The 21744-nt window shown below is 41.9% G+C and overlaps 1 protein-coding gene across 1 annotated transcript in view; it reads right to left on the bottom strand.

The window, feature by feature from the left end:
• Window positions 1-4745: 4745 nt before the first annotated feature.
• The window catches only part of LOC124113611, a 29255-nt gene continuing 12256 nt past the window's right edge, over window positions 4746-21744 (bottom strand). The window contains exons 2-4 of the mRNA XM_048384429.1: window positions 17029-17347; window positions 13571-13700; window positions 4746-7777 (exon numbers count right to left, since the gene is read on the bottom strand). Coding sequence (XP_048240386.1) covers window positions 7467-7777; window positions 13571-13700; window positions 17029-17337 — 750 coding nt within the window. The 5' untranslated portion in view covers window positions 17338-17347 and the 3' untranslated portion in view covers window positions 4746-7466. The remainder of the gene's footprint in view (window positions 7778-13570; window positions 13701-17028; window positions 17348-21744) is intronic.

Genomic DNA, 21744 nt, shown 5'->3' with positions numbered 1-21744 from the left:
CACACAGTATATCCCAGTCGGTGTCCATCACACAATATATCCAGTTAGTGTCCATCACACAATATATTCCAGTTAGGGTCAATCACACAATATATCCCAGTTAGGGTCAATCACACAATATATCCCAGGCAATGTCCATCACACAATATATCCCACAAACTTTATATGTCCATCTTATCACACAGTCAGTATCTATCACACAGTATCTCACAGTCAGTATCCCACAGGCTATATATATCCCACAGTATGCCACAGGCAGTAGCTATCACACAGCATATCACAGTCAGTATTTATCACACATTATCTCAGTCAGTAACTATCAGACAGTATCTCACAGTCGGTATCATCACACAGTATCATACAGTCAGTATCTACAACACAGTATCTTACAGTCAGTATCTATCACACAGTACCCACAGTATCCCGCAGTCAGTATCTATCACACAGTATCCCACAGTCAGTATCTACAACAGTATATGTCACAGTCAGTATGTATCACGCATTATCCCACAGTCAGTATCCATCACACAGTATCTCACAGTCAGAATCTATCACACAATATCTCATAGTCAGTATCCATAAAAAAGCATTCCACAGTCAGTATCTATCACACATCATTCCACAGTCAGTATCTATCACACAATATCTCATAGTCAGTGTCTATCACACTGTATCCCACACTCAGTATCTATCACACAGTATCCCACGGTCAGTACGTATCACACAGTATCTCAAAGTATCTCAGAGTCAGTATCTACAACACAGTATCCCACAGGCAGTAACTATCACACATTATCCCACAGGCAGTAACTATCACACATTATCCCGCTGGCAGTATCTATCCCACAGTATCCCACAGGCAGTATCTACAACACAATATCCCACAAGCAGTATCTATTACACAGTATCTCAAAAGCAGTGTCTATCAAACAGTATCTCACAGGATATCACAGTCGGTATCTGTCACACAATATCCCACAGTGAGTTTCTATCAAACAGTATCTCACAGTCCCTATCTGTAGCACAGTATCATAAGTCAGTATCCATCAAACATCATCCCAGAGGCAGTATCTATCACACAGTATCTCACAGTCAGTATCTATCACACAGTATCTCACAGTCAGTATCTATCCCACAGTATCTCACAGTCAGCAATATCACACAGTATCACACAGACAGTATCTAACACACAGTATCCTATAGGCAGTATCTATCACACAGTATCTCAAAGGCAGTATCTATCACACAGTATCTCACAGGCAGTATATATCACACAGTATCTCACAGGCAGTATCTATCACACAGTATCACACAGGCAGTAACTATCACACAGTATCTCACAGGCAGTACCTATCACACAGTATCTCACAGGCAGTATCTATCACACAGTATCTCACAGGCAGTATCTATCACACAGTATCTCACAGGCAGTATCTAACACACAGTATCTCACAGACAGTAGATATCACACAGTATCACACAGGCAGTAACTATCACACAGTATCACACAGGCAGTACCTATCACACGGTATTCCACAGTCAGTATATATCACACAGTATCTCACAGTCAGTACCTATCACACAGTATCACACAGGCAGTATCTACAACACAATATCCCACGAGCAGTATCTATCACACAGTATCTCAAAATCAGTGTCTATCAAACAGTATCTCTCACAGGATATCACAGTCGGTATCTGTCACACAATATCCCACAGTTAGTTTCTATCACACAGTATCTCACAGTCCCTATCTGTAACACAGTATCATAAGTCAGTATCCATCAAACAACATCCCAGAGGCAGTATCTATCACACAGTTTCTCACAGTCAGTATCTATCACACAGTATCTCACAGTCAGTATCTATCACACAGTATCTCACAGTCAGTATCTATCAAACATCATCCCAGAGGCAGTATCTATCACACAGTATCTCACAGTCACTATCTATCACACAGTATCTCACAGGCAGTATCTATCACACAGTATCTCACAGGCAGTATCTATCACACAGTATCTCACAGGCAGTATCTAACACACTGTATCTCACAGACAGTATCTATCACACAGTATCACACAGGCAGTAACTATCACACAGTATCACACAGGCAGTACCTATCACACGGTATTCCACAGTCAGTATATATCACACAGTATCTCACAGTCAGTACCTATCACACAGTATCACACAGGCAGTATCTACAACACAATATCCCACGAGCAGTATCTATCACACAGTATCTCAAAATCAGTGTCTATCAAACAGTATCTCTCACAGGATATCACAGTCGGTATCTGTCACACAATATCCCACAGTTAGTTTCTATCACACAGTATCTCACAGTCCCTATCTGTAACACAGTATCATAAGTCAGTATCCATCAAACAACATCCCAGAGGCAGTATCTATCACACAGTTTCTCACAGTCAGTATCTATCACACAGTATCTCACAGTCAGTATCTATCACACAGTATCTCACAGTCAGTATCTATCAAACATCATCCCAGAGGCAGTATCTATCACACAGTATCTCACAGTCACTATCTATCACACAGTATCTCACAGGCAGTATCTATCACACAGTATCTCACAGGCAGTATCTATCCCACAGTTTCCCACAGTCAGTATATATCACACAGTACCCCACAGCATCCCACATGCAGTATCTACAAGACAGTATCCCACGGTCAGTATCCAGCACATAGTAACCCACAGGCAGTATATATCACACAGTACCTAGAGAGAGCTACCCAGGTGATATACACACGTTGCTAGTGTCAAGGTGTATATGTTAACTGTTCGCAGATATCACAGGGATGTACAGATGTTTACATTACGTCTTAATTGCAAAGCTGCGCGCTGTCCAGTAGTACTATACCTGGGTCAATACGCAAACACACTCCCTCGGACTGGTATACATTCTCGGTATTTATCACTGACACATTGCGAGATTTATAGACAAGAAGTTCGGAATGGTCGGGATTACGACCTCGTCATTGTTCTAGAATGGATGTGTTTGAAATTAGGAAATGGTATATTTTAAGTTTATGATAATCTGTACAAGGTGACATGTGGTAGAAGTATATAATATCCAAACATGATTTGACATGTGTCATAAGTATAGCAATTCCAGGATGAGATCTGCTATACTAATGACAGCGAACACATAAATATATATGAAAGCACATAATTTAACTTGGGGTTAACGCTCCTAATACAATATGTTGTCTCTGCTTGAAGCATATTCATGTTTCCAGGATACAACATGTGGTCTAAGCTTGCAGTGTTTTCACGTTCCTATTACAATAAGTGGTCTTAGCTTGGAGTATGATTACGCTCCTAATACAATATGAGGCCTGAGCTTGCAGTGTGTTCATGTTCTTAATACAATATGGGGTCTAAGCTTGCAGTATGTTTTCGCTCCTAATACAATATATGGTCTAAACTTGCAGTATGTTCACGCTTCTAATACAACATGTGGTCTAAGTTTGCAGTATGTTCACGTTCCTAATACAATATGTGATCTAAGCTTGCAGTATGTTTTCGCTCCTAATACAAAATATGGTCTAAGCTTGCAGTGTGTTCACGCTCCAAACACAATATGTGGTCTAAGCTTGCAGTATGTTCACGCTTCTAATACAATATGTGGTCTAAGCTTGCAGTATGTTCACGCTCCTGTGATGCAATATATGGTCTAGGTTTACAATATCTTCACGCTGCGAATACAATATATGGTCTTTGTTGACAGTATGTCCACGCTCCTGGCGTACAACATGTGGTGTATCCCCGCAGTGTGTTCACGGTATGATTACATTAACCGAGTAAGTAATGTCATCATGGTGTACAATACTTTGACTGGACAAGTAATATCATCACGTTCCTGGTATACATATGTGACCATGTGCTCATGATTACCTCTAGCACTATATGCTTTCAGTTCCAAAAACAAATTGAATTTGCTCTACACGCGGCACCGGCAGAGATTCGTTTGAAGTTGTTAATGCCATCTCAGCTAGTTGTTTCGTCGTGTTCGTGCCTCGTGCAGAGGTCAGACAGAGGCAAACAGTCGCCTGATTGTTGTAATACAGACCTAATGATATAATCGACTTAAGCCCTAGCAGGGATAACTGTGTTATTTCCTCCCTGACCAATTACTGGGTGTGAAGGTCGGGACGGGAACGGGGCAATTACGTCGACTGACTCCAGCCAGCTTGTTCTCGAAGTCACATTCTGCAACGCCTGAAGGGTCCTGTCCCCTCCCTGACGTGAAATGACATGTGTTCGTAATTTGAAGTTCGTGACATATATACCCCTCAAGTAAAACAAGATAATATATAAATCAAAATATGAAAGTCATGAGTATCAAACACTTGATGACTGCATTATGTTTGATATCCTCTTTCCGCGATTCATATTGGTGGGCGAGGGCGTATCTTTGAATGTTTTGGGCGGTAGGGTAGCCTAGTGGTTAAAGCGTTCGCTCGTCACGCCGAAGACCCGGGTTCGATTCCCGACATGGATACAATGTGTGAAGCCCATTTCTGGTGTCCCCCGCCGTGATATTGCTGGAATATTGCTAAAGCGGCGTAAAATCAAACTCACTCACTCACTTTGAAGTGGACTTAATTGCGACCATGAATTGGTTTGTTGAAAGGTGATTGCTTCTCATCCCGCACCGATGCTTGTGGAACAATTGATAATAACTGACGGTGTTAAGAACAGGTAATACAACAAAAATACATATGGCAAAGAAGAGCATTTTATTGTTCCCATGTCCTAGTACCCAGTGATTGTTAGCCCATGGGGCAGAATAGACCCTCGTGCCCTGTGATTGACAGCGCCTGGAGAAAAACAGTCCCTAGTTCCCTGTGATTGTTAGCTCGTGTAGAAGAGTAATCCCTAGTAGCCTGTGGTTGTTAGCGTGCGGAGAAAAATAGTCCCTTACTGTGATTGTTAACTTGTGGGGAAGAATAGCCCCTTGCTGTGATTGTTAGCTCGTTGGAAAGAATAGCCCCTTGCTGTGATTGTTAACTCGTTGGGAAGAATAGTCCCTTACTGTGGTTGTTTTCGTAAAGCGTGAGTTGACCACACCCATCTTGAAAACGATACCAATTCCTGATACTTTGAAACAGATCTACCATCGTCACATTCCTAGGAATTTCAAATACACATGACAAACAACGATGTCGTATAACAAACATAACAGTAGAGGGAAAACAATGTGTACTGTCTGTAAAGAAAATATTATATAACAATTAAGAAAATAACAATTCAGCGATGTTACCCTGACAATCTACTGACACCCTTATATCATACCATTCACACGTTCTGCACAACTGAATATTAAGCCTCTGTAAGCCTCTGTAAAAAAAAGTTCTGTACAGTTGAATTTCATAACACTGACAAATTATGTACAGTTTAATATCATAACAATGGAAAATTAAGTAACAAAACTGGCACGGTATTGTCATGTTAGACGTTGTTAGATATTGTTTCCCTGACAGGTTATGGACAGTTGAACATTAAGTGACTACACTACATGATGCAACGAGATCATGTTATATCATTGCTACATGAAACGAGATCATATTATATCATTGCTAGATGATGCAACGAGATAATATTATATCATTGCTACATGATATCGATGCAACGAGATCATATTATATCATTGCTGCATGATAAGCGCGATAATATTTTATCATTGCTACATGATATCGATGCAACGTGATAATATTATATCATTGCTACATGCTATCGATGCAACGAGATCATATTATATCATTGCTACGTCATAAAACGTGATAATATTATATCCACTGATACAAGATGCAACGTGATAGTATTGTATAAATGCTTCATGATGCAAGGTGATATGTTATATCCACTGATACAAGATACAACGTGATAGTATTATATCAATGCTTCATGATGCAAGGTGATATGTTATATCAACTGATACAAGATGCAACGTGATAGTATTATATCAATGCTTCATGATGCAAGGTGATATGTTATATCCACTGATACAAGATGCAACGTGATAGTATTATATCAATGCTACATGATGCAAGGTGATATGTTATATCCACTGATACAAGATACAACATGATAGTATTATATCAATGCTTCATGATGCAAGGTGATATGTTATATCCACTGATACAAGATGCAACGTGATAGTATTATATCAATGCTTCATGATGCAAGGTGATATGTTATATCCACTGATACAAGATGCAACGTGATAGTATTGTATAAATGCTTCATGATGCAAGGTGATATGTTATATCCACTGATACAAGATGCAACGTGATAGTATTATATCAATGCTTCATGATGCAAAGTGATATGTTTATCCACTGACACAAGGATGCAACGTGATAGTATTGTATCAATGCTTCATGATGCAAGGTGATATGTTATATCCACTGATAAAAGATGCAACATGATAGTATTATATCAGTGCTACATATAACGGTGTCAGGTTGTTACGTACATGTACAAGGTGCATGCTATATCCACTGATACACAAGGCGACGGTGTCAGGTTGTTAAGTACAAGGTGCATGCTATATCCACTGATACACAAGGCGACGGTGTCAGGTTGTTAAGTACAAGGTGCATGCTATATCCACTGATACACAAGGCGACGGTGTCAGGTTGTTAAGTACAAGGTGCATGCTATATCCACTGATACACAAGGCGACGGTGTCAGGTTGTTAAGTACAAGGTGCATGCTAAATCCACTGATACACAAGGCGACGGTGTCAGGTTGTTAAGTACAAGGTGCATGCTATATCCACTGATACACAAGGCCACGATGTCAGGTTGTTAAGTACAAGGTACATGTTATATCCACTGATACACAAGGCGACGGTGTCAGGTTGTAAAGTACAAGGTACATGCTATATCTACTGATACACAAGGCGACGGTGTCAGGTTGTTAAGTAGAAGGTACAAGCTATATCCACTGATACACAAGGCGACGGTGTCAGGTTAAGTACAAGGTACATGCTATATCCACTGATACACAAGGCGACGGTGTCAGGTTAAGTACAAGGGTACATGCTTTATCCACTGATACACAAGGCGACGGTGTCAGGTTGTTAAGTACAAGGTGCATGCTATATCCACTGATACACAAGGCGACGGTGTCAGGTTGTTAAGTACAAGGTGCATGCTATATCCACTGATACACAAGGCGACGGTGTCAGGTTGTTAAGTACAAGGTGCATGCTAAATCCACTGATACACAAGGCGACGGTGTCAGGTTGTTAAGTACAAGGTGCATGCTATATCCACTGATGCACAAGGCGACGGTGTCAGGTTGTTAAGTACAAGGTGCATGCTACATCCATTGATACACAAGGCGACGGTGTCAGGTTGTTAAGTACAAGGTACATGCCATATCCACTGATACACAAGGCGACGGTGTCAGGTTGTTAAGTACAAGGTGCATGCTATATCCACTGATACACCTGTGTAGAGGAACCGTCGGCAACAGAATTCGGGCACACAGTGGCGCATGCGCTGATGGTCACAGGGGTCTGGAAGTTGGCCTCGGTGGCATTCCCAATGTGGCATTCAGCCCAGAACTGTATCCCGAAAAACTCCCTGTTCGTCGAGGCAGATGCAAGCGCACAAGCATCCAGCGTCTTGGTGAGATCATTCCAGTCAATGTCGCCTCGCAGGTTGACAAGGAGTTCTGGCAGGACATTTCCGCCTGCTGACTTGAAGCAGCCGTAGGATCGGTATCGCCTCCCTGCAACCTCTAAACAAAGGGAAATACATGAATTAACCTGCCGGGTTTATTATGTTATAACAAGGTGTTTTATTGATGACAAGGTGTCACCTGATGATGGTTCTTCAGCTATAAAACGTAGTACAGGTACTGTTGTCACCAGCCATGCAATACCTTCTGTCGCCGACAAACACAGTCATCACTAACCCATCAGTAGTCGGGTAACACATAGTGTGTTACTACCTGGGGTCGGCCACTCTACACCAGTGTATCACAGCATGTGACGGGTATTGTTTGTCATTGTCTATATTCGACATTGTCTATATCTTTTGTAGGGTAGACTACTCTTCATTGTCTTCGTGTTTGTGTAGCATATCGTCCAACATGTACCTACCTGTGTTCGTGTAGCATATCATCCACAGTTTACCTACATGTGTAGTGTACCTACCTGTGCTCGTGTAGCATATCATCCACAGTGTACCTACCTGTGCTCGTGTAGCATATCATCCACAGTGTACCTACCTGTGTTCGTGTAGCATATCATCCACAGTGAACCTACCTGTGTAGTGTACCTACCTGTGTTCGCGAAGCATATCATCCACAGTGTACCTACCTGTGTAGTGTACCTACCTGTGTTCGCGAAGCATATCATCCACAGTGTACCTACCTGTGTAGTGTACCTACCAGTGTTCGTGTAGCCTATCGCCCACAATGTACCCACCAGTGTTCGTGTAGCCTATCGCCCACAGTGTACCTACCTGTGTAGTGTACCTACCTGTGTTCGTGTAGCGAAACATCCACAGTGTACCTACCTGTGTTCGTGTAGCCTATCATCCACAGTGTACCTACCTGTGTTCGTGTAGCATATCATCCACAGTGTACCTACCTGTGTAATGTACCTACCTGTGTTCGTGTAGCCTATCATCCACAGTGTACCTAGCTGTGTTCGTGTAGCATATCATCCACAGTGTACCTACCTGTGTTCGTGTAGCCTATCATCCACAGTGTACCTACCTGTGGTAGCGAAGCAAGGTGTACAGGGGATCTACCTGTGGTCAATCAATCAATCTTTATTGTATGAAAGGCCATTGGCCCACATACACATACAGATAAACAATATCATTTACAGCTGTACAGCGCATTCTATAATTACTGGATAACTAATATGATGCTTGACATGTAATAGAGGTATTGTAATAACAGTGGTAATAACCACAGTGGCAGCAGTAGTAGTATAAAATACAAAAGGAATACAAAAGGAATGGAATAGAAACATGAAGTTTTACGTCGCAAAGGCTTTCAGCCATAGCACGACGTTCAATACAAAAGGATCTATCAGTAATATACTCATCATGTCAAGACAATTTGACAATTTAAATGTATATGCATTTCTAGTAGAAACAAACAGACAAAAATGAAATGTAGATACTCCTGATCTAGATGCGAAAGTTTCAAAACAACTAATTATTTCTGGACATATCGGATTTACTGAGTAATTTACAAAGCACTCGTAGACTTTGATAGATGTATTGTAATATCTTAGTTAATTTTTGACAAGGGATACCATTAAAATATAATATTTTGTTCATGGAATAGTGGTTCTTAGTGATATCAGGCATATATTTCAATCTTAGGTTGTCGTAAATTGGACATATAAACAAAAAGTGTAATTCGTTTTCAATATGGTTTTCGCAGAATGGACAAAAACACATATCCTTAGGAATAGAGGAGAAGCGACCCCTGTTGCACATCAAATCATTTAACCCTAGCCTAAGTTCAATAAATGTGTCTCTATTTTTTCTCTCTGTTATAGTATGCAGGTAAATCTCTGGTGTTAGACAATATTTAAAGGTTTTATAGACGTCGTAACGTGTACTGTTATCTAGTGGCGACCTCCAATTTTGAGTAAACATATCAATTGCTACCTGCTTGAAAGAGCTAAGAAAATACATTTTGTCTCCAACGCTTTGATTAAGCCAAACATATCCAAATCCGTGAGAGAAAAGTCAATGCTTAATGTTTGATGCCCAGGTTACGTAACCAACACTATCACGATAGACAAGCATTTCGTAGCATTTTCTTGGCATTCGTTCCCGCGACATCTCTGTTATTTTGAGCCAGTATCTGAGTAAACGTAAATATGAACAAATATATAACGGGTATCTACCACATTCGCCATAGACCATATGATTTGTAGCCGATTTAGAAACATTTCTTTTACATGCGGTTAAGTGTACCTTTTCAATATTGTAATAGGTTTCAAAACCCCAGACCTCTGATCCATATAATAAGATTGGTTGAACTTGAGCATCAAACATTTTGAAGCAAATAGTAGGTGAGATAACACGCAATTTATCTAGAACGACAAATAGATTTATTAGGGCCTGTTTTGCTCGTAGGGCGAGATCGTTAACTGGATGTTTAAGATTAAGGTTAAACGGTAAAACAACACTGAGGTATCGGGGCCTGGAGATCTACCTGATTTAACTGTATTAATGGCATCGTGTATTTCAGCGACTTCAATTTCCGATTCTAAAATATCTCGCTCAATATCAGATAAATTTACATCATTAACAACATCATGGATGTTATCGTCGAAATAGAGTAGGTAGAGTAGCAAGGTCTACAGTGGACCTACCTGTGGTAGGGTAGCATGGTCTACAGTGTACCTACCTGTGGTAGCGAAGCATGGTCTACAGTGTACCTACCTGTGGTAGCGAAGGATGGTGTACTGTGTACCTACCTGTGGTAGGGTAGCATGGTGTACAGTGTACCTACCTGTGGTAGAGTAGCATGGTGTACAGTGTACCTACCTGTGGTAGTGAAGCATGGTGTACAGTGTACGTACCTGTGGTAGAGTAGCATGGTGTACAGTGTACCTACCTGTGGTAGTGAAGCATGGTGTACAGTGTACCTACCTGTGGTAGGGTAGCATGGTGTACAGTGTACCTACCTGTGGTAGAGAAGCATGGTGTACAGTGTACCTACCTGTGGTAGTGAAGCATGGTGTACAGTGTACCTACCTGTGGTAGAGTAGCATTGTGTACAGTGTAACTACCTGTGGTGGGGTAGCATGGTGTACAGTGTACCTACCTGTGGTAGAGTAGCATGGTGTACAGTGTACCTACCTGTGGTGGGGTAGCATAGTCTACAGTGGACCTACCTGTGGTAGAGTAGCATGGTGTACAGTGTACATACCTGTGGTAGGGTAGCATGGTCTACAGTGTAACTACCTGTGGTAGAGTAGCATGGTCTACAGTGTACCTACCTGTGGTGGAGTAGCATGGTGTACAGTGTACCTACCTGTGGTAGAGTAGCATAGTCTACAGTGGACCTACCTGTGGTAGGGTAGCATGGTGTGCAGTGTACCTACCTGTGGTAGGGTAGCATGGTGTACAGTGTACCTACCTGTGATAGAGTAGCATGGTGTACAGTGTACCTACCTGTGGTAGAGTAGCATGGTGTACAGTGTACCTACCTGTGGTAGAGTAGCACGGTGTACAGTGTACCTACCTGTGGTGAGGTAGCATTGTGTACAGTGTACCTACCTGTGGTAGAGTAGCATGGTGTACAGTGTACCTACCTGTGGTGAGGTAGCATTGTGTACAGTGTACCTACCTGTGGTAGAGTAGCACGGTGTACAGTGTACCTACCTGTGGTAGGGTAGCATGGTGTACAGTGTACCTACCTGTGGTAGAGTAGCATGGTGTACAGTGTACCTACCTGTGGTAGTGAAGCATGGTGTACAGTGTACCTACCTGTGGTAGGGTAGCATGGTGTACAGTGTACCTACCTGTGGTAGAGAAGCATGGTGTACAGTGTACCTACCTGTGGTAGTGAAGCATGGTGTACAGTGTACCTACCTGTGGTAGAGTAGCATTGTGTACAGTGTAACTACCTGTGGTGGGGTAGCATGGTGTACAGTGTACCTACCTGTGGTAGAGTAGCATGGTGTACAGTGTACCTACCTGTGGTGGGGTAGTATAGTCTACAGTGGACCTACCTGTGGTAGAGTAGCATGGTGTACAGTGTACATACCTGTGGTAGGGTAGCATGGTCTACAGTGTAACTACCTGTGGTAGAGTAGCATGGTCTACAGTGTACCTACCTGTGGTGGAGTAGCATGGTGTACAGTGTACCTACCTGTGGTAGAGTAGCATAGTCTACAGTGGACCTACCTGTGGTAGGGTAGCATGGTGTACAGTGTACCTACCTGTGGTAGGGTAGCATGGTGTACAGTGTACCTACCTGTGATAGAGTAGCATGGTGTACAGTGTACCTACCTGTGGTAGAGTAGCATGGTGTACAGTGTACCTACCTGTGGTAGAGTAGCACGGTGTACAGTGTACCTACCTGTGGTGAGGTAGCATTGTGTACAGTGTACCTACCTGTGGTAGAGTAGCATGGTGTACAGTGTACCTACCTGTGGTGAGGTAGCATTGTGTACAGTGTACCTACCTGTGGTAGAGTAGCACGGTGTACAGTGTACCTACCTGTGGTAGGGTAGCATGGTGTACAGCGTACCTACCTGTGGCAGGGTAGCATGGTGTACAGTGTACCTACCTGTGGTAGGGAAGCATGGTCTTCAGTGTACCTACCTGTGGTAGGGTAGCATGATGTACAGTGTACCTACCTGTGGTAGGGTAGCATGGTCTACAGTGTACCTACCTGTGGTAGGGTAGCATGGTGTACAGTGTACCTACCTGTGGTAGAGAAGCATGGTCTACAGTGTACCTACCTGTGGTATGGTAGCATGGTGTACAGTGTACCTACCTGTGGTGGGGTAGCATAGTCTACAGTGGACCTACCTGTGGTAGGGTAGCATGGTCTACAGTGTACCTACCTGTGGTAGGGTAGCATGGTGTACAGTGTACCTACCTGTGGTGGGGTAGCATAGTCTACAGTGTACCTACCTGTGGTAGGGTAGCATGGTGTACAGTGTACCTACCTGTGGTAGAGTAGCATGGTCTACAGTGTACCTACCTGTGGTGGAGTAGCATGGTGTACAGTGTACCTACCTGTGGTAGAGTAGCAAAGTCTACAGTGGACCTACCTGTGGTAGGGTAGCATGGTGTACAGTGTACCTACCTGTGGTAGGGTAGCATGGTGTACAGTGTACCTACCTGTGATAGAGTAGCATGGTGTACAGTGTACCTACCTGTGGTAGAGTAGCATGGTGTACAGTGTACCTACCTGTGGTAGAGTAGCACGGTGTACAGTGTACCTACCTGTGGTAGGGTAGCATGGTGTACAGCGTACCTACCTGTGGCAGGGTAGCATGGTGTACAGTGTACCTACCTGTGGTAGGGAAGCATGGTCTTCAGTGTACCTACCTGTGGTAGGGTAGCATGATGTACAGTGTACCTACCTGTCGTGGGGTAGCATGGTCTACAGTGTACCTACCTGTGGTAGGGTAGCATGGTGTACAGTGTACCTACCTGTGGTAGAGAAGCATGGTCTACAGTGTACCTACCTGTGGTATGGTAGCATGGTGTACAGTGTACCTACCTGTGGTGGGGTAGCATAGTCTACAGTGGACCTACCTGTGGTAGGGTAGCATGGTCTACAGTGTACCTACCTGTGGTAGGGTAGCATGGTGTACAGTGTACCTACCTGTGGTGGGGTAGCATAGTCTACAGTGTACCTACCTGTGGTAGGGTAGCATGGTGTACAGTGTACCTACCTGTGGTAGAGTAGCATGGTGTACAGTGTAACTACCTGTGGCAGAGTAGCACGGTGTACAGTGTACCTACCTGTGGTAGAGTAGCATGGTCTACAGTGTACCTACCTGTGGTATGGTAGCATGGTGTACAGTGTACCTACCTGTGGTGGGGTAGCATACTCCACAGGCTGCTGCGATGCTGCATGTGTGACAGGCTGGTTGGAGTGACGAGGAAATCTCGCACGTCTCATTATAACCACACGTGACACCCTGGCACTCTTGTCGCACTGACTAAAATAAACAACATGGACATATAACTTGATTTTTGTGGCACCCAAGAAAGAGAAAACTGACACCATATTACTAACGACAGCAGTGATCACAACATACTATGTTTGTGTTTAGAGCGGAACATGGCATAATCTGCACTTGCCCTTAACATGCTTTTAGTGTCTGCTATCAGCACTAAAGGTGTACAGAAAGGAGTCCGCTGAGACAACACGGTTCATGACTATTTCACTCAAGTGAGGGAATATGATTTTATACCGCTTTTGGCAATAGGTTTTGGAAATATCCCGACGGGAAACACACGAAATACGTTTCAAACATTGTACCCATGTGGGGAATCGAACCAGTTCATTTTGCATGATGAGCGAGCGCTTTAACCACTTGGTTATGCCACCACCATGTTATTTTCAGAACATCAAGGATAAATTACTTTCCAATGGTATACATGAGATGGAAATCATACCTTGCTGTATTAACATGCTGGTGTGTCGTTACGAACCGTTTTAGCTAGCATGCTAGCTAGCATTTCTTGGCGGGCGGTGGGGTAGCCCAGTGGTTAAAGCATTGGCTCGTCATACCGAAGATCCGGGTTCGATTCCCCACATGGGTACAATGTGTGAAGCCCATTTTCCGGTGTCCCCCGTCGTGATATTGCTGGAATATTGCTAAACGCGGCGTAAAACTCACTCACTCACTTACTCATTTCCTGGCATGCTATATCATCTAGTGTGCTTTATAACCTAACGTACTGCATTGCCTGATGTTTCATAGTACCTAGTATGCTGTATTACTTAGCATGGTGTAGTGCCTTGTGTGTCGTATCATCCTGTAGGTTATAATACTTTGCCTGAGATAGTGCCTGGTTTGCTGTTTTTCTCATGTTTTGTCTTGCCTGGTGTGCTGTATTACTTGGTGTGCTGTATTATATGATATGCTGTATTGCGTGATGTGCTGTATTACTTGGTGCGCTGAATTAGCTTGTGTGCTGTGTTACCTGGTGCGCTGAATTAGCTTGTGTGCTGTGTTACCTGGTGCGCTGAATTAGCTTGTGTGCTGTGTTACCTGGTGCGCTGAATTAGCTTGTGTGCTGTGTTACCTGGTGCGCTGAATTAGCTTGTGTGCTGTGTTACCTGGTGTTGTGTGTTACCTGATGTGTAATATGACCTTTTGAACTGTATCAACTGGGAAACTGTCTTAAATGGCTTTATTTATAACCTGATGTCCTTTTATACCTAGTGTGTATTAACGAGTATAACTTGGTATTACCTAATGTGATGTTTTACCTTGTGTGCTGTATTACCTTGTGTGCTGTATTACCTGGTGTGCTGCATCACCTGGTGTGCTGTATTGCCTTGTGTGCTGTATTACCTGGTGTGCTGCATTACCTGGTGTGCTGTATTACCTTGTGTGCTGCATTACATGGTGTGCTGTATTACCTTGTGTGCTGCATTACATGATGTGCTGTATTACCTTGTGTGCTGCATTACATGATGTGCTGTATTACCTGGTGTGCTGTATTACATGATGTGCTGTATTACCTTGTGTGCTGTATTACCTGGTGTGCTGTATTACCTTGTGTGCTGTATTACCTTGTGTGCTGCATTACATGATGTGCTGTATTACCTGGTGTGCTGTATTACCTGGTGTGCTGTATTACCTTGTGTGCTGCATTACATGATGTGCTGTATTACCTGGTGTGCTGTATTACCTTGTGTGCTGCATTACCTTGTGTGCTAATTACATGATGTGCTGTATTACCTTGTGTGCTGTATTACCTGGTGTGCTGTATTACCTTGTGTGCTGCATTACATGATGTGTTGTATTACCTGGTGTGCTGTATTACCTGGTGTGCTGTATTACCTGGTGTGCTGTATTACCTTGTGTGCTGCATTACATGATGTGTTGTATTACCTGGTGTGCTGTATTACCTTGTGTGCTGCATTACATGATGTGCTGTATTACCTTGTGTGCTGTATTACCTTGTGTGCTGCATTACATGATGTGCTGTATTACCTGGTGTGCTGTATTACCTTGTGTGCTGCATTACATGATGTGTTGTATTACCTGGTGTGCTGTATTACCTGGTGTGCTGTATTACATGATGTGCTGTATTACCTTGTGTGCTGTATTACCTGGTGTGCTGTATTACCTTGTGTGCTGTATTACCTTGTGTGCTGCATTACATGATGTGCTGTATTACCTGGTGTGCTGTATTACCTGGTGTGCTGTATTACCTTGTGTGCTGCATTACATGATGTGCTGTATTACCTTGTGTGCTGCATTACATGATGTGTTGTATTACCTGGTGTGCTGTATTGCCTTGTGTGCTGTATTACCTTGTGTGCTGTATTACCTGGTGTGCTGCATTACATGATGTGCTGTATTACCTTGTGTGCTGCATTACATGATGTGTTGTATTACCTGGTGTGCTGTATTGCCTTGTGTGCTGTATTACCTTGTGTGCTGCATTACCTGGTGTGCTGTATTACCTGGTGTGCTGTATTACCTTGTGTGCTGCATTACATGATGTGCTGTATTACCTTGTGTGCTGTATTACCTTGTGTGCTGTTTTACCTGGTGTGCTGTATTACCTTGTGTGCTGCATTACCTGGTGTGCTGTATTACCTGGTGTGCTGTATTACCTTGTGTGCTAATTACATGATGTGCTGTATTACCTGGTGTGCTGTATTGCCTTGTGTGCTGTATTACCTGGTGTGCTGCATTACATGGTGTGCTGTATTACCTTGTGTGCTGCATTACATGATGTGCTGTATTACCTTGTGTGCTGTATTACCTTGTGTGCTGTATTACCTGGTGTGCTGCATTACATGATGTGCTGTATTACCTTGTGTGCTGTATTACCTGGTGTGCTGCATTACCTGGTGTGCTGTATTACCTTGTGTGCTGCATTACATGATGTGCTGTATTACCTTGTGTGCTGTATTACCTTGTGTGCTGCATTACATGATGTGCTGTATTACCTGGTGTGCTATATTACCTTGTGTGCTGCATTACATGATGTGCTGTATTACCTTGTGTGCTTTATTACCTTGTGTGCTGTATTACCTTGTGTGCTGTATTACCTGATGTGTTGTATTACCTTGTGTGGTACTTTCCCTGGTGTTACCTGATATGGTTTGTTACCTGATGTGCTATACTACCTTGTGTACTGTATTAACTTACGTGCTGTATTACCTTGTGTACTGAATTAACTTGGGTGTTGTATTACATGGCTTCTTTTTAACATGGTGTACTTTTAAAAAGTGTGTATTAACGAGCCTGTTGTATGACTTGGTGGACAATATTATATCATTATCATATTGTATGTTACCTGAGGGAATCCTGCAATGTCATAATACACCCACGGATCCTCATTACTGAGGGTGCCCGTCTCGGCGTAGTTGGCCTGGTTCAGCTCACAGGACCGGTACGAGAGTTCGAAGTTGAAGGACTTGCAGCGCCCCCTGTTTATGCAAGCCCGGGCACACATCATAATACTTGACATGTGCATGGACAGGAAGGTGTGGTGGGTGAGGCGCGTGTTGTTCTGGATAGGAAGTTTGCCAACGTCCGTGCATATCTTTTCGGACAACGCGGCCATGGTCACCGCCAACAACAGTAGTAGTGTCTCAGATGCCATAACGTACAATCTGAAATATTATTAAAAAAATACATACACTGAACAAGTACATCCATCGCCCTGTGCTCCCTTAAGACCATATGAGTTTACCAGACACGGCAAACCAACATATCTATGACCTTGCCATTCCCTTGAGACTATGCGAGTTCCATACACAAAATAACCAACATTTCTATGACCTTCCCATTCCCTTGAGACTATGTGAGTTCAATGCACAAAATTAACCAACATATCTATGACCTTGCCCTTCCCTTGAGACTATGTGAGTTCAATGCACAAAATTAACCAACATATCTATGACCTTGCCATTCCCTAGAGACTATGTGAGTTCATTAAACAAAAAAACCCAACATATCTATGACCTTGCCATTCCCTAGAGACTATGTGAGTTCATTAAACAAAATTAACCAACATATCTATGACCTTGCCATTCCCTTGAGACATTGTGAGTTCAATGCACAAAATTAACCAACATATCTATGACCTTGCCATTCCCTAGAGACTATGTGAGTTCATTAAACAAAATTAACCAACATATCTATGACCTTGCCATTCCCTTGAGACTATGTGAGTTCATTAAACAAAATTAACCAACATATCTATGACCTTGCCATTCCCTTGAGACATTGTGAGTTCAAAGCACAAAGTTAACCAACATATCTATGACCTTGCCATTCCCTTGAGACTATGTGAGTTCATTACACAACATTAACCAACATATCTATGACCTTGCCATTCCCTTGAGACTATGTGAGTTCAATGCACAAAATTAACCAACATATCTATGACCTTGCCATTCCCTTGAGACATTGTGAGTTCAATGCACAAAATTAACTAATATATCTATGACCTTGCCATTGCCTTGAGACATTGTGAGTTCAATACACAAAATTAACCAACATATCTATGACCTTGCCATTGCCTTGAGACTATGTAAGTTCAATTCACAAAATTAACCAATATATCTATGACCTTGCCATTGCCTTGAGACTATGTAAGTTCTATACACAAAATTAACCAACATTTCTATGACCTTGCCATTCCCTTGAGACTATATAAGTTCAATTCACAAAATTAACCAATATATCTATGACCTTGCCATTCCCTTGAGACTATGTAAGTTCAATTCACAAAATTAACCAATATATCTATGACCTTGCCATTCCCTTGAGACTATGTGAGTTCATTACACAACATTAACCAACATATCTATGACCTTGCCATTCCCTTGAGACTATGTGAGTTCAATGCACAAAATTAACTAATATATCTATGACCTTGCCATTGCCTTGAGACATTGTGAGTTCAATACACAAAATTAACCAAAATATCTATGACCTTGCCATTGCCTTGAGACTATGTAAGTTCAATTCACAAAATTAACCAATATATCTATGACCTTGCCATTGCCTTGAGACTATGTTAGTTCTATACACAAAATTAACCAACATTTCTATGACCTTGCCATTCCCTTGAGACTATATAAGTTCAATTCACAAAATTAACCAATTTATCTATGACCTTGCCATTCCCTTGAGACTATGTAAGTTCAATTCACAAAATTAACCAATATATCTATGACCTTGCCATTCCCTTGATACTATGTGAGTTCATTACACAAAATTAACCAACATATCTATGACCTTGCCATTGCCTTGAGACTATGTGAGTTCATTAAACAAAATTAACCAACATATCTATGACCTTGCCATTCCCTTGAGACATTGTGAGTTCAATGCACAAAATTAACCAACATATCTATGACCTTGCCATTCCCTTGAGACTATGTGAGTTCAATGCACAAAATTAACTAATATATCTATGACCTTGCCATTGCCTTGAGACATTGTGAGTTCAATACACAAAATTAACCAACATATCTATGACCTTGCCATTGCCTTGAGACTATGTAAGTTCAATTCACAAAATTAACCAATATATCTATGACCTTGCCATTCCCTTGAGACTATGTAAGTTCTATACACAAAATTAACCAACATTTCTATGACCTTGCCATTCCCTTGAGACTATATAAGTTCATTACACAAAATTAACCAACATATCTATGACCTTGCCATTGCCTTGAGACTATATAAGTTCTATACACAAAATTAACCAACATTTCTATGACCTTGCCATTCCCTTGAGACTATGTGAGTTCATTACACAAAATTAACCAACATATCTATGACCTTGCCATTCCCTTGAGACTATATAAGTTCAATGCACAAAATTAACCAACATATCTATGACCTTGCCATTGCCTTGAGACTATATAAGTTCTATACACAAAATTAACCAACATTTCTATGACCTTGCCATTCCCTTGAGACTATGTGAGTTCATTACACAAAATTAACCAACATATCTATGACCTTGCCATTCCCTTGAGACTATGTGAGTTCATTACACAAAATTAACCAACATATCTATGATCTTGCCATTCCCTTGAGACATTGTGAGTTCAATACACAAAATTAACCAACATATCTATGACCTTGCCATTGCCTTGAGACTATGTGAGTTCATTACACAAAATTAACCAACATATCTATGACCTTGCCATTCCCTTGAGACTATGTGAGTTCATTACACAAAATTAACCAACATATCTATGACCTTGCCATTCCCTTGAGACTATGTAAGTTCTATACACAAAATTAACCAACATATCTATGACCTTGCCATTCCCTTGAGGCATTGTGAGTTCTATACACAAAATTAACCAACATATCTATGACCTTGACATCCCCTTGATACTATGTGAGTTTAATACACAAAATTAACCAATATATCTATGACCTTGCCATTCCCTTGAGACCTTGTAAGTTCAATACACAAAATTAACCAACATATCTATGACCTTGCCATCACCTTGAGACTATGTGAGTTAACTAACAATCCAATGAAGCTATCTCAGTCCATACATGTATAAAGTTGACCAACATATCTATCACCTTGCGGTTAACTAACATACCGATCCCGTAGGACAACCAACTAGTGCATGGAACACCAGCTTCAGTGTAGCACGAGGGACCGACTGGCACAATGATTAATGTGGCGAGTACAAGCCTGTCGAACAGTAAAACAGATTTGTGTTAGGTTTAACGACGCTTCATTGTTGGAGGAAACCCGAAAAAGATTTTATGCTGGCTAATCTAGGAACATAATCGGGGCGAGCTGGGATTCGAACCTACACTGACGTCTAATGAATGCAACTCTGCACAGAGAATTACAACGCCTTGGACGATTAGGCCACCCAGATCCTAATGCCAATTTATCAATGAGTTAATCATGTTCGAGTCTCAAGGGCTACCACATTCTATCTCTTCGTCCGGTAAGTCGACGGAAGTAGAAGACGTGCGAAAAAAACTGATATAAACATTTTTTAACGGCGCCATGTTCTCAAAGTCATTTTGCTTGATGTTAACTATTATGACGCAGCGTGCGAACCTAAGCTGATGACGTTGAGGTCAATCAAGTACCACTTGAATCACCAATTGTAGCCAGCAGGTTAGAATAGGAACCGTATCGGCATCCTATCAAAGTAATCACTCCATAAAAAAAGTGGACTAGTTTGGGTTTGGAATATATCGTATATATACGTATATATACATCGATGCACCACTTTCCATTTATTTCTTACTGTTTTAATGTTATTTCCAATCATAATACTTTCCTGAAAGGTTTGGAATAGGCTGGGAAAGTAGTGTTTACACTTGTGTCTGTACCCGTTCAAGATGATGGCAAGCCATGATGGGTATTATGCCAATAAGTTTGCAATAAGTACACATAAAACTCATTTGCATTACTGAACATAGGGTTTGACGTGTCAAATTCTGCTTCAAACATAAGAAATATGTCTTTTCTATGTTATAACAAATTGAAACAATATATAATAATTGCATTAATCGTGGTGCCTTTCCCTTTTCCCGTTTCAGATTTAAAATGACCGCCTCCGTGGTCTAGTGGTAGAGCGAAGATCCGGGGTTCGATCCTCGACCGCGTCATACCAAAAGACGTTAAAAGATGGTACTTGTTGTTACCCTGTCTGGCGCTCGGCATTAAAGGGCTAAAACAAGGACTGGTCGGCTCGGAGTCAGTATACTGTGTCTGAGTGGGGTATTCATGTTAAACTGCGACATGGTATCTTAGTGGGCTAGTACTATACATCGGCATCAGTCCGGACTAGTACAAGCAGCCACACAGACACGTACATGCACGTCGCTATATAAGTGCAATAATCTTGGACGCGACGTTAAAAACCAAATTTCACCTCACCTCCGATTCAAAATGTTCGAAAGTGGAGATATGTTTTTTCGATATTGGCTATAAATGCCTCACAGTAGAATACACAGTGGAATTAATCTGCAATGCTTAGGGGGTACAGAGTTTACATAAGCGTTA

The sequence above is a fragment of the Haliotis rufescens genome, unplaced genomic scaffold, assembly GCF_023055435.1.
Source record: "Haliotis rufescens isolate VD_foot unplaced genomic scaffold, xgHalRufe1.0.p SCAF_5, whole genome shotgun sequence".
NCBI lineage: Eukaryota > Metazoa > Mollusca > Gastropoda > Lepetellida > Haliotidae > Haliotis > Haliotis rufescens.
The sequence above is the reverse complement of the archived record's forward strand: the minus strand, read 5'-3'. Positions and strand labels throughout refer to the sequence as shown.